Genomic DNA, 13,099 nt, shown 5'->3' with positions numbered 1-13,099 from the left:
AAATGATCTAGGAGTCCTGGTAGACCACAAACTTGACATGAGTCAACAGTGTGATGCAGCAGCTAAAAAAGCCAATGCAATTCTGGGCTGCATCAATAGGAGTATAACATCTAGATCAAGGGAAGTAATAGTACCACTGTATTCTGCTCTGGTCAGACCTCACCTGGAATACTGTGTCCAGTTCTGGGCACCACAGTTCAAGAAGGATACTGACAAGCTGGAACGTGTCTAGAAGAGGTCAACCAAAATGGTCAAAGGCTTGGAAACAATGTCTTATGAGGAACGGCTTAGGGAGCTGGGTATGTTTAGCCTGGAGAAGAGAAGGTTAAGGGGTGATATGATAGCCATGTTCAAATATATGAAAGGATGTCATATGGAGGAGGGAGAAAGGTTGTTTTCTGCTGCTCCAGAGAAGCGGACACGGAGCAATGGATTCAAACTACAAGAAAGAAGATTCCACCTAAACATTAGGAAGAACTTCCTGACAGTAAGAGCTGTTCAGCAGTGGAATTTGCTACCAAGGAGTGTGGTGGAGTCTCCTTCTTTGGAGGTCTTTAAGCAGAGGCTTGATGGCCATATGTCAAGAATGCTTTGATGGTGTTTCCTGCTTGGCAGGGGGTTGGACTGGATGGCCCTTGTGGTCTCTTCCAACTCTATGATTCTAGAGCATGCACCACTCTGGTGAGACAGAGTGGGCAGGTAGGGTCTCAGCCTGTGTACCAGATGGAGCTGGTAGACAGCTGCCCTGGGCACAGAATTGACCTGTGCCTCCATGGACAGCTGAGTCCAAAATGACTTCCAGGCTGGTCCTTCAGGGGCACAGTTACCCCATTCAGGACATGGATAGAACACATTTTGGCCACAGTCCTATGATCCTGAGATGGCATTCCAAAGGCCATAGGGGATTGTGGATCTCCCTCTCTGTGGGTGGAAAGGGAGGCCCATCCCAGACACATGGAAAGAACCACCCACATTGCTCCTCTGCTATCAGCCCTCCAATGTTAAGAGAGGAAATGTAGGGACAGTTCTGAGTGCTGGGGTGGCTTTGCATCCTCCTGTTCCCCCAACCTGCTTCCAAAACGAACCCTGGAACTGGCATGCTTCTTTCCCTTCCAGCTCATCTACCTTCCAACCTGATGGACACAAAACCAGCAGCGCTTCTGGCAGTTTCGGTGCCACAAATCATCTCTAAACCACCCTCATGACTTCCTTCTGCCCAAGGGCACATTGATACCATCTTTTCGAGCACATGGCTTCCTCCAAAGAATCCTGGGAACTGTAGTTTAAGGGTGCTGGAAAATGGGGCTCAGATAAGCATGCCTAGAGCACTTCACCATCAAACTCCTTACTGCCTTTAATCAGGGCTTTTTTCAGCCGGAACTTGCCAGAACTTAGTTCCAGTGCCTGCCAGCTGGGTGCCATTGCTACCATGAACAAGGGAGGCATTCGTGGTAAGTTCCAGCACCTCTTTTTCTAGAAAAACAGCACTGCCTTTAACTATATACGTTTCATATACTCGTATCCTGCAGATGGGTGATCTAAGTCTGGAAGAATTGCTTAAATCCACATAGCACAGTGAGTTTATGGCAGAGGTGAAATTTAAACTGGGAACTTTAAATTTCATAATATATACTCTTAGCTGCTGAGCCACACTGGCTCCAAAGGCAGAAAGGGGATAAATTGGCATAAGTTGTTCCCTGGTGCCAGCTAGATTTCAAAGCAGATGTCTGACACAGATTAACCATAAAAGCAGCCCTCCGCAGAGCAGTTTTGTAACCTTTTAAAACATATTAGTCAAAGTTCTTTATACAGAATATAAAAGTCCGGGGCGTCTAATGCCTATCAGGAATGATGACAAAGGGTGATGGCCTTATCTTCCAAGGCACCTTCCAAGCTTTCTAAACACCAGGGGCACCATTAGGCCACACAGCCAGGTAGTTGCTAAAATCACATGTGCTTTATGTTTATGCTTTGAGTAATAATCTGGATTATTACACTTGACAGTTTTAAGATTCTCATTTTTCACCATTTAGGGAGCTGTTTTATTTCCATTGTGCAAGCTGTGAAAAATGATATATGAAGTCAATTTACCTCCAGGTACTCATCCACTAGAAAAATAATGTTTTGGTTAGGCAGCAAACTTTGCAGATGAATACATAGAGGGGGCATGGAAACGGAGGAATTTCCTTCATATTAATATTGATTTCGTAGGAAATCTTTTATTAATGTTCGTAAAAACCGGTTTATGAAAATAAAATAAAATAAAAAGTAAATACTGACCAGGAAACAATGAGAAGGCTGCTTCCCTTTCAATATCACTATACCACACTGTACCAATATCAGAAAATGGTATTTTGACACAGGAATGGCTAAAAATCCTAGTGAAGACAGCTAGCGACTCCCATCAGCCTCAGTGAGCATGGTCAACAGTCAAGGATCATAGAATCATAGAATCATAGAGTTGGAAGAGACCACAAGGGCCATCCAGTCCAACCCCCTGCCAAGCAGGATAGAATCATAGAATCATAGAGTTGGAAGAGAATGGATGATGGGTATTATAGTCACTGTTAGAAACTCAGATATATAAGCTAGGTGCCAAATGGTTCCTTAAATGGAGACGGTTTCTATTAATTTCTATGGAGGCTCTCACAATCTGGGACTCCTTGCGTGCAACACACAAATTTGTTCTAAGTGTGGGGAAGTGTGTGATTTGCAGTAGTGGGCATAGGGATGACTAAGGAGGAAATGAAGCTCTCTCTCTCTCTCTCTCTCACTCACTCACTCACACACACACACACACACCTATTTCAGCCCATCCACTTCCCCCAAATTCACTTGACAGAATCTGCTCCTGTTCAGGATGACTTTGGAATCAGCATATTCAAGTATTAAATTGTTGCCTTCCAGTGTTTACCCCATCGCCACCCAAAGCGGATTCCGTACACAGAGCAGAAGCAGAAATATTATTTCAGCATTAGCCGGATGTATTTTTAAACATTAGGAGAAGTGTACGATTCATAAATGATTCATTAATGCCTTTTAGGCTTCTATTCAGGAGCAAATCTAGCAGTCAAATCTAAGATGCTGACATTTGGGTTTTTCACTCCATAAATTTCTGTCATAAACAGATCTGTGAACACGGGTTTTCAAGAATGAAAAATGTGTGTCGTCTCTTACAGCTGCTCTGTGAATGCTCTTCTGCTCAATTTGTAGAAAGGCAGCAGGGGTTGAATGTTTGCCATTTCAAACAGCTGGTTTTGAACCAGTAAGCGGCGAACTACAGTAGCTAGGAACAGTTTTACCTTACAGATTGATCATGGAAGTAACATACCGTAATTCTTTTGTGTTCCAAGGTGCCACCTTCTGATCGCCAAATTCACTCAAGCCCCAACTGGCTTTCATTTTGGCCATGAGAATGGTTCGAGGTCTTCTGCAAACTTCCTGCTTCAGGACAGCCATCGTTCATAAATATTCTGCTCATGGTTTCAAATTGCCTCTGCCACATGGCTCTTTAGGGTTGGTTTTATTTTTATTTTTATTTTTTTGCTCCTTTCCCAACTGACAGGCTTGCCTTTATAAGCTTCCACTCTTTTCTCAATATTTCCCATTCTTCTGCCCTGAAGCGCAGACAATTACCTGGACAACCAGGGTTAATACGACCCTACACAAACACACACACACACACACACACACACACACACACACACACGACTGTGCAAGGGGGTTGTGGGTAATGTGAACTAATCCCACCACACATACCAATGCGCCTGGTCGATACACACATGCCTGCCATCCACAGGTTTGGAGCACACTGAAAGGGACTCTGTCCTTGAACTTTGCGCACACAGCTCTTCCACACAAAGGAACACTCTGGCCTCATCTAGGTTCCCCTTTAAAACCTTAAATGGCCTCAGCCCTGTATACTTGAAGGAGCGTCTCCACTCCCATCCTTTAGCCCGGACACTGAGGTCCAGCTCCAAAGACCTTCTGGAGGTTCCCTCATTGCGAGATTTTTTCTGCCAATTTGTGAAATATTCTACATTTCCAGTTTTCTTTACTTGATTCATATCTGTCTGCTGTTTTATCTTAAACTTGTTTCGGGGCTTTATATTTTTTTAATTGTATATTATGAAGCTGTACCTAAATCTATTTGTAAGCCAGCTCGGTTTCTTCTTTTAATGGAAAGGAAGGGTAGAAATAGTTTAACATATAAATAATAATAAAATAGTTACAGACTTGACCTGACTTGACCCTAGTGACAGGGCTCCTGATGTTTGGATCAGAGAAAGAGATTCAAATGCAGATGCTGCCATTTAACAAACTCAAGAAATACAAAACGACTGTTAGTCACTAATTTCTTCACAATGAAATATGCCATGATTAATTTACCGCCGCACATTTCCGCAAGAATTTGCAGTTCCGCATTCGGTGCTCACCATGAGCCTTTCAAACCAAACTCTGTCCTTAAAAAGTAAATTCTTTGCCTGAGAATATCTAACAGTGGTGGTTAGCACTTTAGAATGTATGAAGCTCCTTTAAATGTGCTGTGGGAGGAGTGATAATTGGTTTGTTATTGTTTTTACTTTGACTATGTATTCTGAAGTTCTTTGTTGTAATTCTATCTTGAGATCTGCACATGAAGGGCAGTATACAAATTTCTGAGATCTGCGGATGAAAGCTGGTATACAAATTTACTTACTGACTAAAGCAGCAACAACAACAACAACAACAACAACAACAACAACAACAACATAAAGCTTTAGGCTATAACCCTTAGGAAGGAACACAGTCAGGCCACTGGTCCATCAAGTTCAGTATTGTCTACTTGGACTGGCAGCTACCGTACTCTCCAGAATTTCAGTCAGGGAATCTCCTCCAGACCTATCTAACATGGAGGTTAGCTTGTATCCAGTCTTCAATGTGCATTCCTTCTTATTTGTTTGTGGGGAGGTTATATGCTATTTGCATTTGTCCTTCCTCATTTGCTAGCAGGGCGTTTATACACCCTCCTGTTAATCAAGTGGTGTTTGGCCCAGAAATAGAAGCAATGACCAATTGATGTACGTCAATTGATGTGCGACCGCCTCATTGCACTGAACTCAGAAGCGACTTTTAAAATGGCAAAATAGCCCAGAAAGGGCAAAAGGGGGCAAAAACAGCACCTAGCAATCCCCCCAGCCTTTGCAAGTGCAATCCCAGGAGTCCTTCAACCAATTGTTGAGGCCTGTGGAGAGTTGGAGTTTGAGCAAAGAGGTTTGGAGGGAGCGGTTGCCAATATTCATGTCCAGCTGGTAAGTGTTGCTGGTTTTTAAGGGGTTTTTCTAGGGTTTCCAGAGGGTGTTTGCAGGATCTGCCAATGGTGTTTCAAATATACGCAGTTTCACTGTGTGTGTGATGCTCAGAACATAACCCCCGCATGAGATGGGAGTTGCCTGTCCCTCGCTTAGTCTTCTTCAGATCCACATGCAACAGTTCCCTTTCCATGCAACATTAGAGACCCCCATCACTCAAGTCCTATTGTGGAGCAGGGAGTCTATTAAATCAGCGTTTCTCAACCGCTGTTCCGCGGCACAGTGAGACGCTGGCTGGTGTGCCGCGACGTGCGGCGACGAGAAGGGCGATTTGCATTGTCACGTGCCTGGCGGCCGCCAATAGTCACCACTGACCCGCCGGAAAGGAAGCCGGCCGGGTCACGACGCGGGGCGAGCGCAGCTCTCAACAGCCACCACCACGGCCTCGGACGTGAGAGGCGGCCGGCGGGTGCTGCTGCTGCTGTTTGTCTTGCTCTCGCTGCTCTTGCTGGCGGCGCCCGGGGCTTGGTCGGCGCGAGGCCGCGGGCCGACAAGCAGAACAGCCCCCGGAGGGCAGCCAGCAGCGTCTACGAGGGAGTGAGCGGCCTCTTCGGCGAGGAGCACGTGCGCGCCCTGCAGAAGGTGAGGCGCCTGGCCTGGACTGAGGAGGGGCAGGCCCGTTGCTCCTGGGGGGTCGCGCGGGTTCCAATGGATATTTTTACAGGACACATCTTTATGGCAATATTTCTCCTCCTCTTTCCCAAAGCTCAGTGCAAACGACTGGAGGGTGGTTTTAGAGTCTAAAATTTTGTCTAAAATTTAGACTAACTTAAAGAAGCTGGCTGGATGAGCTCAACCCATAGCTGCCAAGTTATCCCTTTTTTAAAGGGATTTTCCCTTATGCTGAATAGGCTTCCTCGCGAGAAAAAGGAAAACTTGGCAGCTATGCCACCTGGTAGCTATGCCACCAGCTATGCCACCTGAAACTTGCTGAGCCAAGGATTGTGCTGGCAGAGAAATCAGCGGCTTGTGAAGCCTTATTACAGGAGATTGCAACCAACACAGCAATTGGCAAGTGTTTCTTACAGTCATAATTATATAGTCAATATAGGGCGGCACAGAGTTAAATTTTTTAACTTTTTTAATGGTGGTGTGCCTCGTGATTTTTTTCATGGAACAAGTGTGCCTTGGCCCAAAAAAGGTTGAGAAACACTGTATTACATCACCATTGTCAATGGAGCAGGCAGAAGTCACTCCAAGACTCTCCCCTCCTCTTCCAAATGGCAGTGCATGAAATAAAACCTCTCCTACCGGTAAGCTATAGGAGGGACGCAGGTGGCACTGTGGCCTAAACCACTGAGCCTAGGGCTTGCCAATCAGAAGGCCGGCAGTTCGAATCCCTGCGACGGAGTGAGCTCCCGTTGCTCGGTCCCTGCTCCTGCCAACCTAGCAGTTCAAAAGAACATCAAAGTGCAAAGTCCGGCAGGAAGGTAAATGGCGTTTCCGTGTGCTGCTCTGGTTTCGCCAGAAGCGGCTTAGTCATGCTGGCCGCATGACCCGGAAAAACTGTCTGGGGACAAACATCAGCTCCCTCGGCCAGTCAAGCGAGATGAGCGCCGCAACCCCAGAGTCGTTCGCGACTGGACTTAACTATCAAGGGTCCTTTACCTTTTTAAGCTATAGGAAGGAGGGAAGGCGGGTGCTTTGTGAAGTTGTGTTTAGCCATCAAGCAGGTGGGAGCAGCACAAGAGATTTGTAATAGCGTCTGCTTGGTTCAAAGCCCAGAGCACGATGGAGCATCCTTCCTGTGCCCCATATTTCTGGCTGCAAACCAGACTTGGGAGAGAGAAGCAGTCAGTGGTGGCCACAAATTATGGCCACAAATTAGTGAACCAAAAGGCAAGATTTGTGGATCCCTGCTACAGCACTTGGAGCTATGGAGAGTGGTGGGATGTGGATTAGGAAGAGGTGGGTTCAAATCCTGGAATAAACTCATAAAGATCACTCAATGGTCTCTTGGGTAAATTACTAATCCCTTTCATTAGAATAAATTGCACCAGAAAATAATGGAATAATCCCATTTGTTCCACATTCAACTTCTGAGCTATCAGAAGTCCTAAATGGCCTCGGCCCTGTATACCTGAAGGAGCGTCTCCACCCCCCACAGTTCAGCCTGGACTCTGAGATCCAGTTCCGAGGGCCTTCTGGCAGCTCCCACACTGCGAGAAGCTGCAGGGAAACAGGGAGGGGGCCTCTTCAGTAGTGGTACCCACCCTGTGGAATACTCTCGCATCAAATTTTAAGGAGATGAGTAATTATATAACATTTAGGAAACATCTGAAGGCGGCCCTGTATAGGGAAGCATTTTAATGTTTGATGTTTTATTATGTTTTTATATATGCTGGAAGCCGCACAGAGTGGCTGGGGAAACCCAGTCAGATGGGCGAGGTTATTATTATTATTTACAAAGTATGATTATTTGAAAGAACTCATGGCCTAAATTAAGGACACTGCAGAGTCTCCACACCCTCCTCTCATGTCTACCAGATATGGAGAAACAACATGATGCTCCTGATTCATATGATAAACAGCACCAATTATTAAAGCAAGGAGAAAATTAGTAACCCACTCTTGTCTCATGGCAAGTATAAAGTCCCTCCTGACCTATGTTGTTTGCAGGCACCTTTTGCAACATGTAACTGACACAACAATAGCGCACATTGGTGGTGGATTTATATTGGGTCATCCACACACCATTTCCTTTTATTAGTTGTTCTGAATGCTTTCTCAGTGTTATCACATCATTGCCATCTGGTGGGGCATTCTTGCACTATAGCACAACAAAAGCAAGGGGAAAATAAAAAATAAAAACAGAACATTTGTGGTATAAAAAGTTATGGGATGTGCACTCACTGATTGGAAATGAAACTATAACCACATTCGCATCATACATTTAAAGCGCTAAACCACTTTAAACCATCATGGCTTCCTGCAGGGAATTCTGGGATGTGTAGTTTGCAGAGGGCTGTTATGACGCCCCTAATACGTTCCCAGAGCTTCACTTCCCAGAGTTCTGTGGGAAGAGAAACTGAGAGCTAAATTGCAGTTGGAGGTGCAGGATAATAGGCGCCTTCTAAGAACTCTCAGCACCCTTAACAAACTACACTTCCCAGAATTCTTTGGGGGACTGTTGAAAGTGGTACCATAGCGCTTTAAAGGTACGATGTGAATGTGGCCTATATCCGCCCTGAAATGTTTGCAGGCGCAAACAAGTGTCAGAAGCAGGGTTGCATGCAACTGCCCTGATAACCATCATGAGCACCAATATTCATGAACACGCCAGAAAAGGGACACTTGACATCTCATCAATTCCATGGGCTGCAATGGCTGAGCAGTCTTAGGAAGGGTAATCAGGACAACATGAAATTTTGTTCTGAAAAGGATGCCTGAAGTTTGCTTGGGTCCAAATTCATTTGCAGAGTTCTGTGGCATTAAAAAGACCCCCCACACACACACACACACACATCAGGAACGGGGGTGGGGGGTGGGAATCTCCTATGGCCATCCTGATACTTCTGATCTCCGATGACCCTCAGCCACACCTAGCATGGCCAATCATTGATGCTGGGAACACCAATTCCTCATCCCTGTGGGCTGGGAAAATCAAAGGCATAGGTCACCCTGCATGCCAACAGCAGACTCAGCGATGCCCTGCACCAAGAGGGAACCTGCACACCCAACCTAGAATCGTAGAGTTGGAAGGGACCACGATCTATTCTCATCTAGTCCAACCCCCTGCGAGGCAGGAATCTTTCTCCCGACGTAGGGCTCGAACTCACGATCGTGAGAAGAAGAGCCTCATGGTTCCGTGGGCGGCGCTGTCTCCCCGCCCCTTTCTCGCCTTCCTGCCAAGGGCGGGGATGCTAACCTTCCCTGCAGATGCGGGCGGACCGGGGGAGCGCTTGGCAAAACTTCTCGGAGTTCCACAGCCTTTCACCGACAAGGGGGGGGGGGGACAGAGGGGCCCGGACGAGCGGTGTCGCTTGCCCTTCTTGTCCCGGTCCCCTCATCACAAGCCTGTTGGGCGAGTTGGGGGGGGGGGTGCGGGAAAAATAAAGAGAACAAGAACTTTTTCTTCCCAGCCGGCCAACTTCAGGGCAAAGGGCGGCGGGATCTGGGGAGGGAGGAGCGCCTTGCGCTTGGAGGTGGGGAGGAGAGCGGGGGCGCCCCGTCGGGGGAAGGCTCTGCTTGCCTCCACCCCACCCCCAGGGAAGCCAAGGGGGCTGGCAGGCTCCCCGGGAGCCCCGGGGAAAGAGGGATCCCCCTTCCCTCTACCTTGCTGAACACTTCCAGGTCCTCGTCGTCATCGAACTCCAGCAGCTCCGCGGGCGCGGGGCGATCCGGGTCCGGGGGCCACGTCGGCGGCTCGGTAGGGGCGGCAGCCTGCTCGCCGCCAGGGGGGAGGCAGGAGGAGGCGATCGGCGGCGAGCCGGGCGCGCAGCGATCAGCCTCCATCCCTCCCCTCTCCGGCTGGTGTGCGCGCCCCGCCCGGGAGGCGGGCGCGATCCCTGCGGGCGCCCCTCCTCTCGGCGCCGCAATTGGTCGCCGGAGCGCTTCTCCAGCCCTTTCCTGCCACTGCGCAGGACTGGAGGAGGGCGCGGGGCGGCCGGGAAGGAGCCCGAGGGGTCCCCGTGGAAGGGATCCACGCGGAACGCGAGCCGAGATCAGCCTCGGCCCCTATTCTCCGTGCCCGACGCGTGCCCAGCCTTACACCTTAAGGAGGGTGGGAGAGGAAATGGGCGGGGGCAGCTATACTCGGATTGCGCCTGGCTGGGTTTCAGGGTTTTGCGCAAGCACCTCTCTGGCTCTGTGTGAGAGAGAGAGAGAGAGTGAGAGAGATGGCAGAGCAGCAGCCAGTAATTCAACAGGTGAAGCCTGGCTGTCACGCGGCAGTTAAAGCACTCGAGCTTTGCGGAGAGATTATTGGGAAGGAGGGGGAGAGGGTGCCAAGCTCTTGGGCTGGCAGTGGGACTCTGGAGCTGAACAGCAAAGGCGTTTGGGGTTATATGGCTCTGTCAAACTTTTGGGTCCCCTCCCTCCTCTGCATGTCCTAGGAAACACCAGTCTGATGCCTTGTAGGATAAAAACTGCAACGACCTGCAACTTTTATTCATTTTAGCTTTTAATTAATGAAGCCGGAGACAATGAAAAAGATATACAGTGTGTGTGTGTGTGTGTGTGTGTGTGTGTGTGTGTGTGTGTGTACAGTATATAATATGTTGCTTTTCAGGACCAATACATAATCACTACACACAAACACAGTTTTACAGGGAAAACAGAATTAAAAACAGTTTTACTCTGCCCCGTAAGCCTGATTCGAAAGATGTGCCTTCACACTGTTTCTTTAGGCCAGGGCTCTGATGGGTCTGATCCCTGCCCACCCCATATGAGCTAATAGGACAAGTGGGGACGGGGACGGGGTTTATTAGGTTGTTTTTGTTTTTATTATGTATTTTGTTATTTTATCTTGTGATTTTATCTTGTGAACTCCCCTGAGACCTGCAGGTTTAGGGCAGTATACAAATTTAATACATAATGAGAGAATACTAATAATAAAGTGTGCAGGACCATTCACCCATCAATCATCTGATGTCATAACCACTTCCCAAACGCTCAGCAATCAGATGGTTGTCAGGCGCTTGCACTTAAGAGTCTTGAGTCTAGAAGGGAGTTCCACAAAGGAAGCAACTCTTCCCTGTGCCGCACACCCCACACACCATGGTTGGCGATGGGATTGTAAGGGGAGCCTTCTCAGCAGGTCTCTATTATTATTATTATTAAATTATTATTATTGGTTGACAATGTTGTAGGGACGCGGGTGGCGCTGTAGTCTAAATCACTGAGCCTCTTGGGCTTGCCGATCAGAAGGTCAGCAGTTCGAATCGCTGCGTTTGAAAGCATGCCAGTGCAGGTAGATAAATAAATAGGTACTGGAGAATAGGTGCCAGGGAAGGTAAATGGCATTTCCGTGCTCTCTGGCTTCCATCACAGTGTCCCATTGCACCAGAGGTGGTTTAGACATGATCCAGTGGACAAACGCCAGCTCCAGCCTGAAAGCAAGATGAGCGCTGCAACCCCATAGTCACCTTTGGCTGGATGTAACCATCCAGGGGTCCTATTACTACTAGTAGTAGTACTATTACTACTATTTGAAGGAGCCTAGGGTGGCAAGATACAGGCTGGCAGATAATCAAAGAGTCGCTCCTTCCGGTTCTTGTGACTACAAGTTAGCAACAAAACATTGAATTGGGGCTGGTAGCGTAAAGGTAAAGGGACCCCTGACCATTAGGTCCAGTCGTGACCAACTCTGGGATTGTGGTGCTCATCTCGCTTTATTGGCCGAGGGAGCCGGCGTACAGCTTCCAGGTCATGTGGCCAGAATGACTAAGCCGCTTCTGGCGAACCAGAGCAGCGCATGGGAACGCCGTTTACCTTCCCGCCGGAGCGGTACCTATTTATCTACTTGCACTTTGATGTGCTTTCGAACTGCTAGGTTGGCAGGAGCAGGGACCAAGCAATGGGAGCTCACCCTGTCGCGGGGATTTGAACCACCCTAGGCAAGCCCTAGGCTCTGTGGTTTAACCCACAGCGCCACCCACGTCCCATGGCGGGTAGCATATTGGGAGCAGTTTGAGCAGGACTGGTGTTATATGGCCTGAGCAGAAGCACCACTCACAAGTTTGACTGGTTTCCTGCAAAGCTTCCCCATAAGTAAGCCAAGTCAATACCCCAATGCTATTACATGGTTATTGCATTATTAATAATAGTATTGATTCATGTTTTTATTTTTGTTTTTATTTATGCACTTATGCATATTGTACCCTCTACGATATTCTCAAAAACACTTCTACTCTTATCTGTGACTCATCCTTATTTCTTAGTTTCACTGTCATAGTTACAAGTTCTGTGTATTCTATCGGTTTATTCTATCATGTTTCTTTCGCAGGCTCCTCTCTTTCTTTCCACTTTTTTGCATATGCCACCCCATAGTAGTACAGTATTAATTCAACTTGTAGCCCACTCTTCCTCCTGAAGGAGCCGAACGTAGCAAACACATCAATAAGCAAACACTTCTTTAAAAAAAATTCTAAAAGCAGGTAAAAACAGTTATGTCATGGTTTCCAGGAAGTGTGTCTCAGCCATCAAATGTCTGGGCAACCAGAAATGTTTATAAATTTCTCTTGTATTTCAGTAATGGCAGGTGCATCTCATCAGGGAGGGCAATCTGCAAATGGGGAACCACCACTGAGACTAGTGGAAGGTCTTTATATATGCTGTGTTTTTATATAAGCTGTAAGTGGCTGGGGAAACCCAGCCAGATGGGCGGGGCATAAAAAAATAAAATTGTTGTTGTTATTCCTTTGGAGGGTCTCTGTGCAGTTGGGCCATTGCTACAGACTCCCTGTTGCATAATGCCTTTATTGTTTTCACACAGTTCATTCTGGATATCACGTTGGGATATTAGCTTTCCTGACAGAGGTCCAGCCTTTTGCATCAGACACCTACGGCCCACACATTAAATGCTTGTGTGTTCCTGTTTCCAAGTGATTGGCTGTGAACTGAGATACCCGGCTTTGCATTTCTGGAGTGCCAGTAGTGACATTTTTGTTTAATCTTCTCTGCATAGCTCAGGCCACGATTTGTGCTATCTGAAGCATCTCTGAATAAACAAAGCATCCGACTGTAGGATTTAAACCTCTAATCCCGCCATCAGAAGGATGGCTTCCGTGAACATTGGCTTTTCTTTC

The 13,099-nt window shown here is 47.4% G+C and overlaps 1 protein-coding gene across 2 annotated transcripts in view; it reads right to left on the bottom strand.

The window, feature by feature from the left end:
- Positions 1-9,839, bottom strand: part of SNX7 (sorting nexin 7) — a 44,443-nt gene extending 34,604 nt beyond the window's left edge. Inside the window, exon 1 of one of the 2 annotated variants that reach the window (XM_035122860.2) lies at positions 9,627-9,839. In XM_035122860.2, the coding sequence (XP_034978751.2) occupies positions 9,627-9,806 (180 nt within the window). In that variant the 5' untranslated portion in view covers positions 9,807-9,839. Of the gene's footprint in view, positions 1-163; positions 281-9,626 lie in introns of those variants that run through there. The other variant, XM_060276730.1, reaches the window with a different exon arrangement.
- Between the last annotated feature and the right edge of the window lie 3,260 nt (positions 9,840-13,099).

Source organism: Zootoca vivipara, chromosome 7 (genome assembly GCF_963506605.1).
Source record: "Zootoca vivipara chromosome 7, rZooViv1.1, whole genome shotgun sequence".
Taxonomy (NCBI): Eukaryota; Metazoa; Chordata; class Lepidosauria; order Squamata; family Lacertidae; genus Zootoca; species Zootoca vivipara.
Note: the sequence above shows the minus strand (reverse complement) of the source record. Positions and strands in the feature narration are given on the sequence as shown.